Genomic DNA, 16,420 nt, shown 5'->3' with positions numbered 1-16,420 from the left:
TTCTGTTAGCGAAAACAGGTAACTAATGTAGGTCTTTTGTAACAGCGAGTTGACGGAAAGCAAATGTTCAAAAAACGGGGGACACCTGTACAAAGTTTTAAAAGTTGCAAAAGAACAGTTGGTTTCAGCTGCTGATAGTGAAAACCCGAGTTGAAGTTTACACAATCATTAACTTTGAAATTCAACTGGTGCAAATTCATTCTCAGAAGAATGCTTGGATTCTTCAATTCAGTAATCTGGTGTGAATTTGACTGTACTTGCTTGTCAGTAAAACAGTATACATAATTGAAAGAAATTTCCAAAGAATTGTTACAGGACATCCTCAAAGCAAATAGTTTTGGCATCATCAGACCTGTGGTGTATTTAATATTTAAATAATATTTGTGTAATATGATAAACATATTGTTTGATTAACAATTCTTTGTCATTTAAATAATTGTGTTATATGTAAAAGTCCATGAATGGCATACTGTTGTCATTATGCCACGTCATAATCGCAAGCCTCATTAAAGTAAAGAAACATGCGGTTCTCCTAGTCTCCCTGCCCTTACCTTTCAATTAGTTGTACGTTTTAGAGTTACAAAACATAACAGTGGTGATGAGCAAGTCTTAAACGAACCTGAGACAACTACCTACCTTTTGAAGCACAGTGAGACATTCTGAGTTGAAAAAAAACACAGCGAAATGTTTGAGTTTTAAAAAAGCACAGCACATGCTTCTTTGCGAAGTGATGGAGACTTTCAAGTTTTAAAAAGAGGCAGAGAATGGATACATTGATGGTAGGCTCACTAACTGTGTACCAGGTGATAATCATAAATTTAAAAAAAGCAGAAATGGCTAGCTATAGTGGAAAGATATGTAGACACATTCAATTGCACAGGAGATAACTGGATATTGTACACTGAGGAAATTGAGCAGTATTTTAAAACAAATGGAACAGCAGATGAGAAGTGAGTGCCAGTTTTGCTGAGTGCATTGGGTGGAAGAGTACATAGTTTGCTTAGAAATTTGATTACTTCAACTATAACTGCCAAAATGAGCTTTGAAAAAGTCAGGAGATGGATACAAGAAAATTTCCAAGTCACTGAATATCCCTTGGAGTACAATTAAGTCAATCATCAAGTAATGGAAAGAATATGGCACAGCTGTAAATCTGCCAAGAGCAGGCTGTCCTCAAATCTGAGTGACAGTGCAAGAAGGAGATTAGTGATGGGGGCTACCAAGAGACCTATGACAACTCCAGAGGAGCTTCAAGCCTCAGTGGCTGAGATGAGAGAGACTGCACAAACAACAACTGTTGCCTGGGTACTTCATCTGTCGCAGCTTTATGGGAGAGTGGCAAAGAGAAAGCCAAAAAAAAACGCATGAAATCTCAGCTAGAGTTTGCCAAAAGGCATGTGGGAGACACTGAAACCAACTGGAAGGTGGTCATATGGCCTGATGAAACCAAAATTGATCTTTTCAGCCATCGGACAAAATGCTATTTTTAGCGTAAACCAAGCACTGCATAGAATCAAAAACACACCATCCCTACCGAGAAGCATGGTGGTGGTTGCATCATGCTGTGGGGATGCTTCACTGCAGCAGGCCCTGGAAGGCTTGTGAAGGTGGAGGGTAAAATGAATGCAGCAAAATACAGGGAAATCTTGGAGGAGGCAGAGGAGCCTCAACTTGGGACAAGATTTGTTTTCCAGCAAGACAATGACCCCAAGCATAAAGCCAAAGCTACACAGCAATGGCTTAAAAACAACAAAGTTAATGTCCTTCGGTAGCCAAGGCAGAGTCCAGACCTCAATCTGATTGAGAATCTGTGACTGGACTTGAAAAAGGCTGTTCACTCACGATTCCCAAGCAATCTGAGAGAGTTTGAGCAGTTTTGTGAAGAAGAATGGGGAGAAACTGCAGTGTCCACAGGTGCAAAGCTGATAGAAACCTATACACAAAAAATGAAGGCTGTAACTGCTGGCAAAGATACATCTACTAAATACTAACTTGAAGAGGGTGAATACTTATGCAATCAATTATTTTGTGTTTTATATTTGTAATTAATTTAGATCAATTTGTAGAGATCTGTTTTCACTTTGACACAAAGAGTCTTTTCTGTCAGCGTCAAAAAGCCTAATTAAGCCATTATGAGTTAATGTTAAAAAAATCTTGGAAACATCCAAGGGGGAGGAACACTTTTTATAGGTACTGTACGTACACCACCCCAATGCAGATTTAAAAGCCAAACTTGGAGAAAATGCAACAAAGTAAGACACATGCAGAAAGCATGTCAGGGAGAGAAAAACAAATGGACTGTACTGGGAAGAGATAAAGATTTAAGAGACAAGTTGCAGTTTCAAAAAATAAGGACAGATTAGTTGTTGAAGAAAAATCTGATAATTACAAGAGATCAAAATTCAAAGTAACATTGATAAATAGAAAACCTACTGCACAATACAGACCCTTCAGCCCACAACATTTTGCCGAACATGTCCCTACCTTAGAAATTACCTAGGGTTACCCATAGCCCTCTGTTTTTCTAAGCTCTGTGTACCTATCCAGGAGTCTCTTAAAAGACCCTATTGTATCCGTCTCCACCACAATCACTGGCAGCCCATTCCATGCACTCACCACTCTCTGCGTCAAATAAAAACTTACCCCCGACATTTCCTCTATACCTACTTCCAAACACCTTAAAACTGTGCCCTCTCATGCTAGCCATTTCAGCCCTGGGAAAAAGCCTCTGACTATCCACACGATCAATGCCTCTCATCATCTTACACAGCTCTATCAGGTCACCTCTCATCCTCCTTCGCTCCAAGGAGAAAAGGCCAAGTTCACTCAACTTATTCTCACAAGGGATGACCCCAATCGAGGCAACATCCTTGTAAATCTCCTCTGCACCCTTTCTATGGTTTCCACATCCTTCCTGTAGTGAGACGACCAGAACTGAGCACAGTACTCCAAGTGGGATCTGACCAGGGTTCTATATAGCTGCAAAATTATCTCTTGGCTCCTAAACTCAATCCCACGATTGATGAAGGCCAATGCACCGTTTGCCATCTTAACCACAGAGTCCAACTGTGTAGTAGCTTTGAGCGTTCTAAGGACTCAGACCCCAAGATCCCTCTGATCCTCCACACTGCCAAGAGTCTTACCATTAATACTATATTCTGCCATCATATTTGACCTACCAAAATAAACCACCTCATGCTTATCTGGGTTGAACTCCATCTGCAACTTCTCAGCCCAGTTCTGCATCCTATCAATCTCCCGCTGTAACCTCTGACAGTCCTCCACACTATCCACAATACCTCCAACCTTTGTGTCATCAGCAAATTTACGAACCCATCCTTCCACTTCCTCATCCAGGTCATTTATAAAAATCATGAAGAGTAAGGGTCCCAGAACAGATCCCTGAGGCACACCACTGGTCACCGACCTCCATGCAGAATATGACTCATCTGAAATCATTCTTTGCCTTCTGTGGGCAAGCCAGTTTTAGATCCACTAAGCAATGTCCCCTTGGACCCCATGCCTCTTTACTTTTTCAATAAGCCTTGCATGTAGTACCCTATCAAATGCCTTGCTGAAATCCATAAACACTACATCTACTGCTCTTCCTTCATCAATGTGTTTAGTCACATCCTTAAAAAATTCAATCAGGCTCGTAAAGCTCAACCTGCCTTTGACAAAGCCATGCAGACTATTCCTAATCATATTATGGCTGTCCAAATGTTCATAGATCCTGCCTCTCAGGATCATCTCCACCAACTTACCAACCACTGAAGTAAATTTATTATCACAGTACATAAGGTATGTATTACCATATACAACCTGAGATTCATTTCTTACGGGCATACTGAATAAATCTATAGCATAATAATCATAACAGAATCAATGAAAGAGTGCCCAACCAGGGTGTTCAACAAGAGTGCAGAAGACAACAAACTGTACAAATAGAAGGAGATGAATAATAATAATAAATAAATAAGCAATAAATTTTAAGAATGTGAGATGAAAAGTCCTAGAAAATGAGTCTGTTGGTTATGGGAACATTTCAATGATGTTGCAAGTGAAGTTGAGGGAAGTTATCTCTTTTGGTTCAAGAGCCTGATGGTTAAGGGGTGGTAACTGTTTCTGAACCTGGTGGTGCAAGTCTTGAGGCACCCATACCTTCTTCTTGATGGCAGTAGCGAGAATTGAGCATGTCCTATGTAGTGTGGGTCCCGGATGATGGATGCTGCTTTCTTGCGAAAGCATTTCACGTGGATGTGCTCAATAGTTGGGAGGGCTTTACCCCTGATGGACTGGGCCATATCCACTACCTTCTGTAGGATTTTCCATTCAAGAGCATTGGTGTTTCGATATCAGGCTGTGATGCAGCCAGTCAATATACTCTCCACTATGTAACTATAGCAGTTTGTCAAAGTTTGAATGCCTGTTATCTGGCTCTCAGCAGATTTTGGGTCTCATGGTTCACCCAGAGCTTCTGATTGTGGAAGACTCTGAATGATTTTGCAGGAACACACTCATCTTCAACTGTTCACATAAAGTTTGTTACATCCATAGTGTATTCAGTCAGATCGACAGATGAATCCTTGAACTCGGCCCAGTCCACTTACGTGAATCAATCCTGTCGCCGCTCCTCTGCCTCCCCGATCACCTCTTTGTTGGGCTAACTTCTGGAGATTTACTCTTTAGCCTCCACCCGTATGCAGGCAGGGGAATGTCACCCAAGTGATCCAATTTACTGAAATATGGTGTGGATATGGGACGGTAGGCATTCCTTATCTTAGTATAACAGTGGTTTAGTGTGTTGGAACCTCTGATGCTACAGGTTATTTGCTGATGGCAATGAGGCAGGATTTTCTTCAAACAAGCCAGGTTGAAGCCTCCAACTATGCTATGAAATGTGTTGGGGTGGACTGTTTCTTGCTTGGAGATGGCATCATGCAGTATCACAAGAGCTTGATTATAGTCAGCTGCTGGTTGTATGTAAGCTGCAGTCAGGGTTATGAATTCCCTAGGTAAATAGAACAGACTTCAGTTGACCGTTAGGTGCTCAAGGTCAGGGGAACACAAGTTCAACAAACTCATTTAGCATGAAAACTTGCTTATCATGATAGATTTTTCATCATGTTCCCTTACCACTGCAGAGAAACATTATACATAGATTGACAGAGTCTGGTTTGGGGTGTAGAACATTTTAACCAGTACTTGTATGGGAGAAAATCTCCCCTCATTACTGATCATCAACCACTAGTGCCCATTTTCAATTTACAGAAGGGTGTTCCACTAACAGCAGTAGCATGAATGCAGAGATAGGTTGTTTCTTGGATGATACAAGCACAATCGAATTCAAGAGGACAACTAATAATAGAAATGCTGATGGATTGTCCAGTTTACTCTTAGAACAGAAAATAACTGAAAAATGTACTTAACATATTCTGCCTGATGCAAATTGAAAGTCTCCCTATTATGGCAGAGATTATTCGAAGGGAAACCAGGAAAGATGCCTCATTGTCAACCGTGGCTTTCTCTTTGCCACTCTCCCATAAAGCTGCAACAGGTGAAGCACCCGAGCAACAGTTATATGCACAGTCTCCAATCTCAGCCACTGAAGCTTGTAACTCCTCCAGAGCTGCTATAGGTCTCTTGGTGGTCTCCCTCACTAGTCTCTTTCTTGCACAGTTACTCAGTTTTTGAGGACGGCCTGCTCTAGGCAGATTTACAGCTGTGCCATATTCTTTCCATTACTTGATGATTGACTTAACTGTACTCCAGGGGATATTCAGTGACTTGGAAATTTTCTTGTATCCATCTCCTGACTTGTGCTTTTCAATAATCTTTTCGCAGAGTTGCTTGGGGTGTTCTTTTGTCTTCATGGTGTACTTTTTGCCAGGACACTGACTCACCAGCAGTTAGACCTTCCAGACACAGGTGTATTTTTACTACAATCAGTTGAGACAGCTTGACTGCACACAGATCTCCATTTAACTAATTATGTGACTTCTAAAATCAACTGGCTGCACCGGTGATGATTTGGTGTGTCATATTAAAGGGGGTGAATACTTGTGCAATCAATTATTTACAAACAAGAGAAAATCTGCAGGTGCTGGAAGCAAATCGGGCTGAAACATCGACTGTACTTTTTTCCATAGATGCTGTCTGGCCTGCTGAGTTCCTCCAGCATTTTGTGTGTGCAATCAATTATTTTGTGTTTTATATTTATAATTAGACTTGATCACTTTGTAGAAATCTTTTTCACATTGACACGAGTCTTTTTCTGTTAACCAGTGTCAAAAAAGCCAAATTAAATCCACTGTGATTTAATGTTGGAAAACAATAAAAAATGACAGCTTCCAGGGTACTGAATACAGGTGTCCCCCAGTTTACGAATGTTAGCTTTACGCCGCTTCGCATTTACAAAAGACCTACATTAGTAACCTGTTTTTGCATTACAAAGAGGATTTTTGCTTTTACGAAAATTTTTCCCATATTAATTAATGTTTCTTTGCTTTACGCCATTTCGGCTTAAGAAAGGTTTCATAGGAATACTCTACCTTTGTAAAGGGGGGAGCACCCGTACTTTTTATAGGCACTTTATATAGTGGCTAATTACTCTGCCAACTTGCACTTCTTTAAAACGTGGAGGAAATTAGGGCACTCAGAGGAAACCCTTGCAGTCACAGGGAGATCATGCACATTGCATATAGATGGTACTCTAGCTCACACTAAGGCATATATCAGCAGGTACAGTTTGCAAGGAGTCTGCACAGCATAAAAATGAGCCCAGCTGCATTTGTCCATGGCACTAACGTCCACAAGGATATGCCAATGTTGGTCAGGCTATGTGCATTCAATATTACAATAAACTTATCCCCAAATGGATGGAGTCCTTCAGCAACTATCTTATGACCAAGGTAGATTTCTCCTGTTGTGACAATAGATACACTTGTCTTTCCTTAACTGTACTTACAGTATGGTTTTCTTTTGGAATCTTTGACGATTCCTTGTGGATTCTCTTATGTAGCTGCTGTGTCCTTCCAGATGCTAGGCTGCCATCTAGGTAGCAAATAATACCTTGGTTCAAATGATTCACTTTCCTCTTGAAAATCCACCGAGCTGATGCCATCCAAAAAAAAAGCATCTGTGGTATTGAAACAGTCCTTCAGTATTGCTTTGAGCCTTTGTCTGACCTGACCTGTTATTAACTTAAGTGACATGCTAATGGTTGTGAGGGTCAGGCTTCTTGCTGAGCAAACAAATCATCAATCAGAGCTGGGGGCGGGGCTGTATCTGTTTACCATTGTTCATTTGCTGATTTGTTTTTTGTTATAAACTCCATGAATACCAACCATGTTATTTGTGTTGAGAAATGTGCATTGTTGAGAATGAGTGGTGCAGCCAAATTGGAAAATTCAACTGGTTCCATTCTAGCTCTTTTTGGTTCCTCCCCATATTTTTCTCTTCAGATGATGTTATAAGGTACAAGTTGTTCTTATCTCTCAGCAGAGGCATGCAATGATGTTGAAATTCACCACTGTCCCCAGTGTGCCACCACAGTTCTTGGGCAACTGAGGAAGGGATTGTCCAGAGTTCAAGATCTCAAGTCCAATGCAAAATTCATGACTTACTGAGCAGTAGTGACCCCTGCACTCTTCTACATTTCAGAGAATGAACTACCTACAGCAACCACCTCAAAGCACTGGAGAGGAATCCTCCATGTTCACAAAATTCATCATCAGCATCCTCTCCCTTTCCTGGCATTGGCTCTAATTAACCTCAGCTGGTCCCAATTGGCAGCCATATTGTTTGCATGCCATTGACTTCCAAAAAAGATGCACACGGACATCCATTATGCCAAGTGTTTACCAGGGCAACAGAAGAAATACTTCAGTGATGTTCTGAAAGGCTCCTTGGAAGACATCTTTGTGAGAATCCTTGGCCCAAAATGAATCAAGTATAGGAGCATCCACAAAGGCACTGAGAATCTTATCTCTTCATTAGGTATCTAGAAGACCAGTAAAAACAGCAGAAGGAATGCACCCCTCCAGTCTGGCACCTTCTGTCCTACTTGTGACATAGTGTGGGGATGCTACACAAATTCAACCGGAGATCAGACTGTTTCCTTGATCTAACACAATCAGAAGATAAAATTTCAGTTTTACCACATCTCACTCTAGCTCCAAATTTCAGAATCAGAATTGGAATCGGGTTTATTATCACTGGCATGTGTCATGAAATTTGTTAACTTAGCAGCAGCAGTTCAATGCAATACATGATATAGAAGAAGAAAAGTAATAATAAATATATAAGTAAATCCATTAGAGTATATGTATATTGAATAGATTAAAAAGTCATGCAAAAAAAAGAAATAATATATATTAAAATAGTGAGGTCGTGTTCATGGGTTCAATGTCCATTTAGGAATTGGATGGCAGAGGGGAAGAAGCTCTTCCTGAATTGCTGAGTGTGTGTCTTCAGGCTTCTGTACCTCCGACCTGAATGTAACAGTGAGAAAAGTGCATGCCCTGGGTGCTGGGGGTCCTTAATAATGGGTGCTGCCTTTCTGAGACACTGCTCCCTGAAGATGTCCTGGATACTTTGTAGGATAGTGCCCAAGATGGAGCCAACTAAATTTATGACCCTCTGCAGCTTCTTTCGGTCCTGTAGCCCCCCCATTCCAGACAGTGATGCAGCCTGTCAGAATGCTCTTGCGGTACATTGATAGAACTTCTTGAATGGTTTCATTAACAAACCAAATCTCTTCAAATTCCTAATGAAGTATTGTCACTGTCTTGCCTTCTTTATAGCTGCATCGATATGTTGGAATCAGGTTAGGTCCTCAGAGATCTTGACACCCAGGAACTTAAAACTGCTCACTCTCTCCTCTTCTGATCCTGCTGAGGATTGGTATGTGTTCCTTTGTTTTATCCTTCCTGAAGTCCACAATCAGCTCTTTTGTCTTACTGACATTGCCTGCAACACCACTCCAGTAATTGGTATATCTTACTCCTGTACGTCCTCTCGACTCCGTCTGAGATTCTACCAACAATGGCTGTATCATCAGCAAATTTATAGATGGTGTTTGCGCTATACTAACCACACAGTCATGGATATAGAGAGAGTAGAGCAGTGGGCTAAGCACACACCCCTGAGGTGCACCAATGTTGATTGTCAGTGAGGAGGATATGTTATCACCAATCTGCACAGGTTGTGGTCTTCCAGTTAGGAAGTCGAGGATCCAATCGCAGAGGGAGGTACAGAGGCCCAGGTTCTGTAACTTATTAATCAGGATTTTGGGAACGGTCTTGTTAAATGCTGAGGTATGGTCGATGAACAGCATCCTGACACAGGTGTTTGTATTCTCCAGGTGGTCTGAGGCCATGTGAAGAGCTATTGAGATTGTGTCTGCCACTGACCTATTGTGGTGATAGGCAAATTGCAGTGGGTCCAGGTCCTTGCTGACGCAAGAGTTCAATCTAGTCATGGCCAACCTCTCAAAGCATTTCATCACTGTCGATGTGAGTGCTACTGGGCGATAGTCATTAAGGCAGCTCACATTATTCTTCTTAGACACTGGTATAATGGTTGCCTTTTTGAAGCAAGTGGGAACTTCTGTCCGTAGCAGTGAGAAGTTGAAAATGTCCTTCATTTTCACTTTTCACATTTTCACATTGGCACTACTGTGCAAGTAATAGGAGTGGGAGGGGGATGTACTCATGCTCTTCATTTAGTTTGACCAACACACCAAATGCCTTGCATTCAGTTTCATATAGAGCAAGCAAAATGGTCCAGTATGTCATAGCACTCATCCTTCACAATGGACCTCTGCAGATTTATTTGCAGCTGAATATTCTGTTCCATATTTTCTTAACTCAATCCATCATTTTATTGAACTATTGAAAGATTTAAAGAAACAGTTGTACTTGTACTACGGCTCAATATGACTGCTGCAATTTTGAAAACTGAATCTGCAAGTCCAGTTGCAGAATTCCAGAGGAAAAAAAAAGTTCTTATCAAAGCAAGCAACACTCACCCTTATATCATCCTAGTTATTTTTTTTCACCCTACAGCCACCAATTATCTTAAAAACCTCTTTAAATGTGAACAAACATTTAGTAACACAACAGTTCAACACAAGGTGCTGTGTGATTCTACTTTTTGACATCGTCAGACCACTAGAGGGAGTTTCTAGTTATTCTGTTGCATCCGCTAATTAAGAAACAATGCCTTTCATTCAAAAAAAGGTTTGACAAGTGAAAAGTAATTAATTATTTTTGAAATAAAAACACAAAATGCTGGCAGAACTCAGCAGGCCAGACAGCATCTATGGGAGGAGATAGTGACGACGTTTCGGGCCGAAACCCTTCATCAGGAGTGAAGTAACATGGGATGGTCGAGGGGGGATAAGAAGTGGGGGGAGGGATAAAGTAGAGAGCTGGGAAGTGACAGGCTGGAGGGAAATGGGCTAGGGGAAGGTGGAGAATTATGGGAAATAAAAGAGAAAGAAAGGTAGGGCTGGGGGGAGATTATAGTGAGGGGGGAAAAGAGAGAGAAAGAGAACCAGACTAAAATAATAGGTAGGGATGGGGGTAAGGGGGGGGCGGGGTATCAACGGAGGTCAGTGAGTTGGATGTTCATGCCGGCAGGTAGGAGGCTACCTAGGCAGGAGATAAGGTATTGCTCCATCGACCTGCGTGTGGTCTCATCTTGACGGTAGAGGAGGCCATGGACAGACATGTTGGAGTGGGAGTGGAATACTCCCGTCAAGATGAGCCACACGCAGGTCGATGGAGCAATACCTTATCTCTCGTCTAGGTAGCTTCCTACCTGCCGGCATGAACATCCAACTCACAGACCTCAGTTGATACCCCTGCCCCCCACCCTTACCCCCATCCCTATCTATTATTTTAGTCTGGTTCTCTTTCTCTCTCTTTTTCCCCCTTCACTATAATCTCCCCCCCAGCCCTACCTTTCTTTCTCTTTTATTTCCCATAATTCTCAACCTTCCCCCCAGCCCATTTCCCTCCAGCCTCTCACTTCCCAGCTCTCTACTTTATCTCTCCCCCCCACTTCTTATCCCCCCTCGACCATCCCATGTTACTTCACTCCTGATGAAGGATTTCGGCCCGAAACGTCGTCACTACCTCCTCCCATAGATGCTGTCTGCCCTGCTGAGTTCTGCTAGCATTTTGTGTTTTTATTTATTTCCAGCATCTGCAGATTCACTCGTGTTGCCTTTGAATTATTTTTGAAACCTTGTCTCTGTTGTAGTGCAGGAAAACAGAACAGGCATGGTGCATTAAAGTGTTACTATTAACATTGAAATAAATAAGTAGTTAATTTTAATGATGCTGAGTCACGGTTAAATGTTGGTCAAAATGTCAGACCATTCCTCTTCATCAATTAATGACTTTAACATTATGAAGGCCACCATGATTGTGTTGGATCATAGCTAATCATTATCTCAACTTTACTTCTGCACCTTTTAATATCGTCCCAAGCTCCTACTATTCAAAATATTCCAGTTTTGAAAAATAAGTTTTATCCAGCAATTGGAATAAAATCCAGCATCTAGGGAAGAATTCAAAATTTACATGATCCTGTACTTTTATAAAACAACCAAAGTATGGGACAAACATCAGCAATCATCTAGTAAAGATGGGCATCTTGACCTGCATGGCAGAGTTGAACCGAAGGCCTTAATTCCATGTTGTATTACTCTATTGCTGTAAAACTCATCTGTGGTTTTAAAGTTCTGGTTTTATTATGCCATTATCTTGATTTCCTCAATGTAAGTTATATATTTTCTCAACATATACTATTGACCCCCTTTATAAACTTAACTGCATTGCCTAGATCTCTCATCTGTCTTCTAAGCTGAAAATTAATACAAATCCGATTTATATTATTTGCCATTCCTATACAGTCTTTGGTGCATTCTGATTATTTATATGGCTTTTCTTTTCAAGATTAGGTAATTATTGATATTTGTGCCTAAAACTGAAAACAGTACCAAGATGAGGTCACACCTGCACTCACTACAACTGCATTCCAAGCACCGAATATCGATTTTATTTAACATCTCACATAAAATTAGATATCTTGAATAGTGTAGCAGTTAAGTATCAATCTGGATGACAAAATGTGAAACTGAATTTGTGCTCGTAATACTTTTATTCAAAATAAGAATCGACAATGCTGGAAACACTCAGCAGGACAGGAAACATCTGTGGAACTGAAGCAGTTAAGCTCAGAGAAAAGCAAATTCATTTTCATTAGGACTAGAAGGTAGGGAAAGAATGGTTAGAATTGTTAGGGTGAGCCCACACAATAAATGTTTACCCACTCAACCCCCCCAAACACATTTGGCCTTGATCACCAGAGATATTCCTTTGATTTTATTCATCCTTCCCCAATCTTTCTCCATCTGAAAACTAACATGATTTTCTTTCCCAGTTTTGAAGAAGGTTCCTGGCTTTGAAATATTAACTTTGTTTTCACAGATGCTGCCTACCCACTGAGTGTTCCCAGCACTTTCTGTTTTTGTTTGATAAGCTCCAGCTTTTTCATTTGTTTCAACAGCTAATATTTTCACTGAGATACAAAAAGGCTAGTGAACCAATGCTGTTTTGCTCACATTTATATATTGATTAGAAAACAGGTTTTGCTGGGCAAGGTTTCAATATGCAGTCTGCATGTACTCCTTCCAGGTGCCCCGGTGTCCTCCCGCATCCAAAGGAAGGTTGCTGTAAATTGTCCCTCGTGCATTGGTCAGTACAGAGTCTCTAGGAATTTGATAAGAATCTGGGAAAAATAAAAAGTTGGATTAGTGTAAATAACTGGTTGATGATCAGCATGCCCTCAATGACTGACAACCTGCTTCTATGCTCTCTACGACTCTGAGATAATTTTTTGGTACAAATTAGTAGATCTTTCAAATATGCATTTCTAAAGATAACACCATGCAGACTAATGTCTTTATATCTGGTTCTCTAGGTGGCAGCAGTGGTCATCTACCAACTCTATCCTAACGATATCTGTACCCAATCTGCAGACCAAGCAGCCCCCAGTGTAAGTCAGCAATTAGAGTTCACTTTTGTCAAAAAAATGTTAATTCTAAAATGATTATTTGTATCTGAAAATCTCCTGTGCAACAAGCTCGCTTTAGTAGATTCATATTTGTCAAAAAATGTTAATTCTAAAATGATTATTTGTATCTGAAAATCTCCTGTGCAACAAGCTCGCTTTAGTAGATTTTAATGCCACTGTTCTATACATATGACATCTACTTGTGGCTGCCAGAAACGTTAATGAGTATTGTAAGAACAGGAAGCTGAGCCAGCATTCACATCTCACTTCCTGATATTTAACTCTCAGACATTCTCATCCCAGTTGATTTAGTTCCATTCAATAACATATTTACAGAGTTTTGTCAATAAGCCATGCAAGTGGAAATGTGTTATGCCTTGGCCTTCCTTTATGTGGACCCACGGGCAACAAATATGCGCTTGAGCTTGGCCATAAGAGGAAACAAGGAGAAAGAAAAATTGGATAAAAGTAATATATCATTTAATATAGAATGGATATTTAAAAGAAAAAAAAATATCAGGATGTCCCTGGTAGACTTCTGGCATCAAATATCAAGCTGCATATTAAGTCCCCGTTTACTTTCCGCTGGAGGCTGGCAAGAAATTTAAAGCACACATCCCCATGTATCAAGAAAGGCCCAAATAATATTCAATCATGGGCTGATAAATGGCAGGTAATGTTCATACCATAATAATTCCAGGTAAGTACCATCTACAGGAAAACAAAGTTTAATTGCTTATCCTTGGCATTAATGGCATGAGTGTTAACAAGCCCCCACCGTCAACAATATTCCGTGGCTCAATGTTAACCAGAAACTTAAGTGGACTGGTCTTATAAATTCCATGGCTACAGGAGCAGGCTGGAGGCTGACTATCTTGGAGTGCTGCTACAAAGAATTTCCACCATCTACAATACACAAATTCGAAGAGTGGGGGTATATTTTCCACTCAGCTGGGTGAGTACAGCTCCAACAACACTCATGATGGTCAACACTTTCAAAAGGCAAAGCAACCCACAGCATTGACACACCATAAAGATTCATTCCCTTCATCATCAGTGTAGTATGACTGCAGGATGTATCGTCTGCAACATGTACTGCATTAGCTGCTTAAGCTGTATCTCCCGGAATGACCATCCAAGGGCTAAAGGCACACAGGGACACCAATTCCTGCACATCATCCTGTCTTGGAAACATATATTGCAGTTTCACGATTGCGGTAACTTCTACTTTACAAAAGACCACTTGACAATTTTATGGCCAAAAGAACATCTATATCTGGGATGGCAAATGATATTTACAATACAGAGGCTTCCAGGTACCTCGTGCGGCCTGGGTGGAGGAACTATATACAATGCATACTGGGAGTGAAAAGAGCGGAAGTAAAAACCCCGCCAACCCCGAATCCCGCCTCTCGTTACCAACAGCTTCCTGATTAGTATTAACTTAATTTTAATAAAGCTCACATTACAACACTTCTCCCCCTTTAAAATCCAACATTCCCCAAATATAGAAGAACTGGGAAATAAAAACAGTGGTATCATTAGCAACAGGTTACCAATACAAAACACCTAAAAACATGGCAAATTCAACATTCAATCTAACAACAAGAGCAACTATCCAATCAAAGATTCAATCTGTCAGGAGGTTTGCGAGGGCACTGCGATCTACGTACTACCCCCGGTGACCCAGCAGGCACCGCTGGGGAGGATGTATTGGGTGGATCTACTGTTGGGGACATGAGAGGGGTCTGTGTGTCCACATGAGAATGTCCATCCTCTTCAGGGTACTCTGTCCCCACTGCCAGTGTCTCTCCCTCTGGCAATATCGCTGGTGGACACACTTCCCCAGTAGTCTGTCTCACCATTGGAAACTCCACGGAACTGTATACCTCTGAGCCGGAATCATGATCCTGATGTCTGTGGAAAACACGCCCATCAGTCAGCTTAACAACATAGGAGACTGGACCACTCTGCTTAAGAATAACACCAGGTAACCATTGCTGATTGTTTCCCACATAGTCATTGTCATCCAGTTCTAACTGTCTCTCTCGCGCATGTTGATCATGTCCCTCTATCTGCTTTTCCTGCTTTTTCTCCACTTTTGCCTTCATGTCCGGGTGCAGCAGGTCCAATCTTGACTTGGGCCTATGCCCCATCAGCATCTCTGCTGGAGTGCGTGCAGTTGTAGTCTGTGGAGTGAGGCGGTATTTAAACAGGAAACGTGAAAGCTGGGTACTAAGAGAATCCCCTGTCATCCACTTCAGGCCTTCCTTCACTGTCTGAACAGCCTGCTCAGCCAAACCATTTGAGCCATTTGAGGAAAGGGGCCGTCCGAATGTGACGAATGCCATTGTGCTGCATGAATTCACTGAATAGCTCACTGGTGAACGTTCGGCCATTATCAGTGTCCAGAGTGTCAGGCAACTCGTGGACTGCAAACATTTGCCTGAGTTTTTCTATGGTTGAGAGGGCTCATGATGTGAGCTTCGATCCATTTGGAATGCGCATCTACCATTACAACAAACATCTGCCCCATAAAGGGACCAGCAAAGTCCAAATGTAGCCTGGACCAGGGGTAGACTAGCCACTCCCATGGGTGCAAAGGAGCTGGTGGTGGCATGAGTGGTGGAACTATATACAATGCATACCGGGAGTAAAAAGAGTGGAAGTAAAAACCTCACCAGCCCCGGAACTAGCCTCTCATTACCCACAGCTTCCTGATTAGTATTAACTTAATTTTAATAATACTCACATTACAAAAACAATCTTAGTTTAGATGTTGGAGCACCTTCCCAAAAGCATTGTGAAAGGACCCTCAGGTAAGAGGCATAAATGATGTAATGTTCTCAATTTGAAATTGATACTGCAAAAGCTGGAAATTCACAGCACCACACACAGAATACAGGAGGAACTCAGCAGGTCAGGTTAACATCTGTGGAAAGGAATAAACAGTCGACAAAGAAAGGTCTCACCCTGAAGTATCGACTTTTTATTCCCTTCCGTAGGTGCTGCCTGTCCTGATCATGTTCTCAAAGTCCTTTAAGAAGTGGCTGAATAATCTGGTTTAGGTTGTGAGTTCCAAGAAATAAAACTTCTAGGGCATACACCACATGAAGAAAAGTTGCCTTTTTTTCTGGGTCATTATGACACTGGTGAGGGAAAAGATGGTTAATAATTACTGGAGATCTGGATTTTGTATCGTCAATCCATTTATCTGTTGCAGACACCAGCATTATATGTCATAGTGTCATCCAAAATCTGATCATTAACACAAGCATAAATTGATTGTCACCGAGAAGGTATGATTAGATAGTTTTCTTCAAAACTCTGTAAT

General features: G+C 41.3%; 1 protein-coding gene across 3 annotated transcripts in view; it reads left to right on the top strand.

Moving 5' to 3' along the window:
* The window catches only part of LOC140734463 (UAP56-interacting factor-like), a 111,811-nt gene that overhangs the window by 56,859 nt on the left and 38,532 nt on the right, over positions 1-16,420 (top strand). For all 3 annotated transcript variants that reach the window (XM_073058439.1, XM_073058440.1, XM_073058437.1), the window contains one exon: positions 12,994-13,068. In XM_073058439.1, the coding sequence (XP_072914540.1) occupies positions 12,994-13,068 (75 nt within the window). The remainder of the gene's footprint in view (positions 1-12,993; positions 13,069-16,420) is intronic.

The sequence above is a fragment of the Hemitrygon akajei genome, chromosome 10 (genome assembly GCF_048418815.1).
Source record: "Hemitrygon akajei chromosome 10, sHemAka1.3, whole genome shotgun sequence".
Classification (NCBI taxonomy): Eukaryota; Metazoa; Chordata; class Chondrichthyes; order Myliobatiformes; family Dasyatidae; genus Hemitrygon; species Hemitrygon akajei.
Note: the sequence above shows the minus strand (reverse complement) of the source record. Positions and strands in the feature narration are given on the sequence as shown.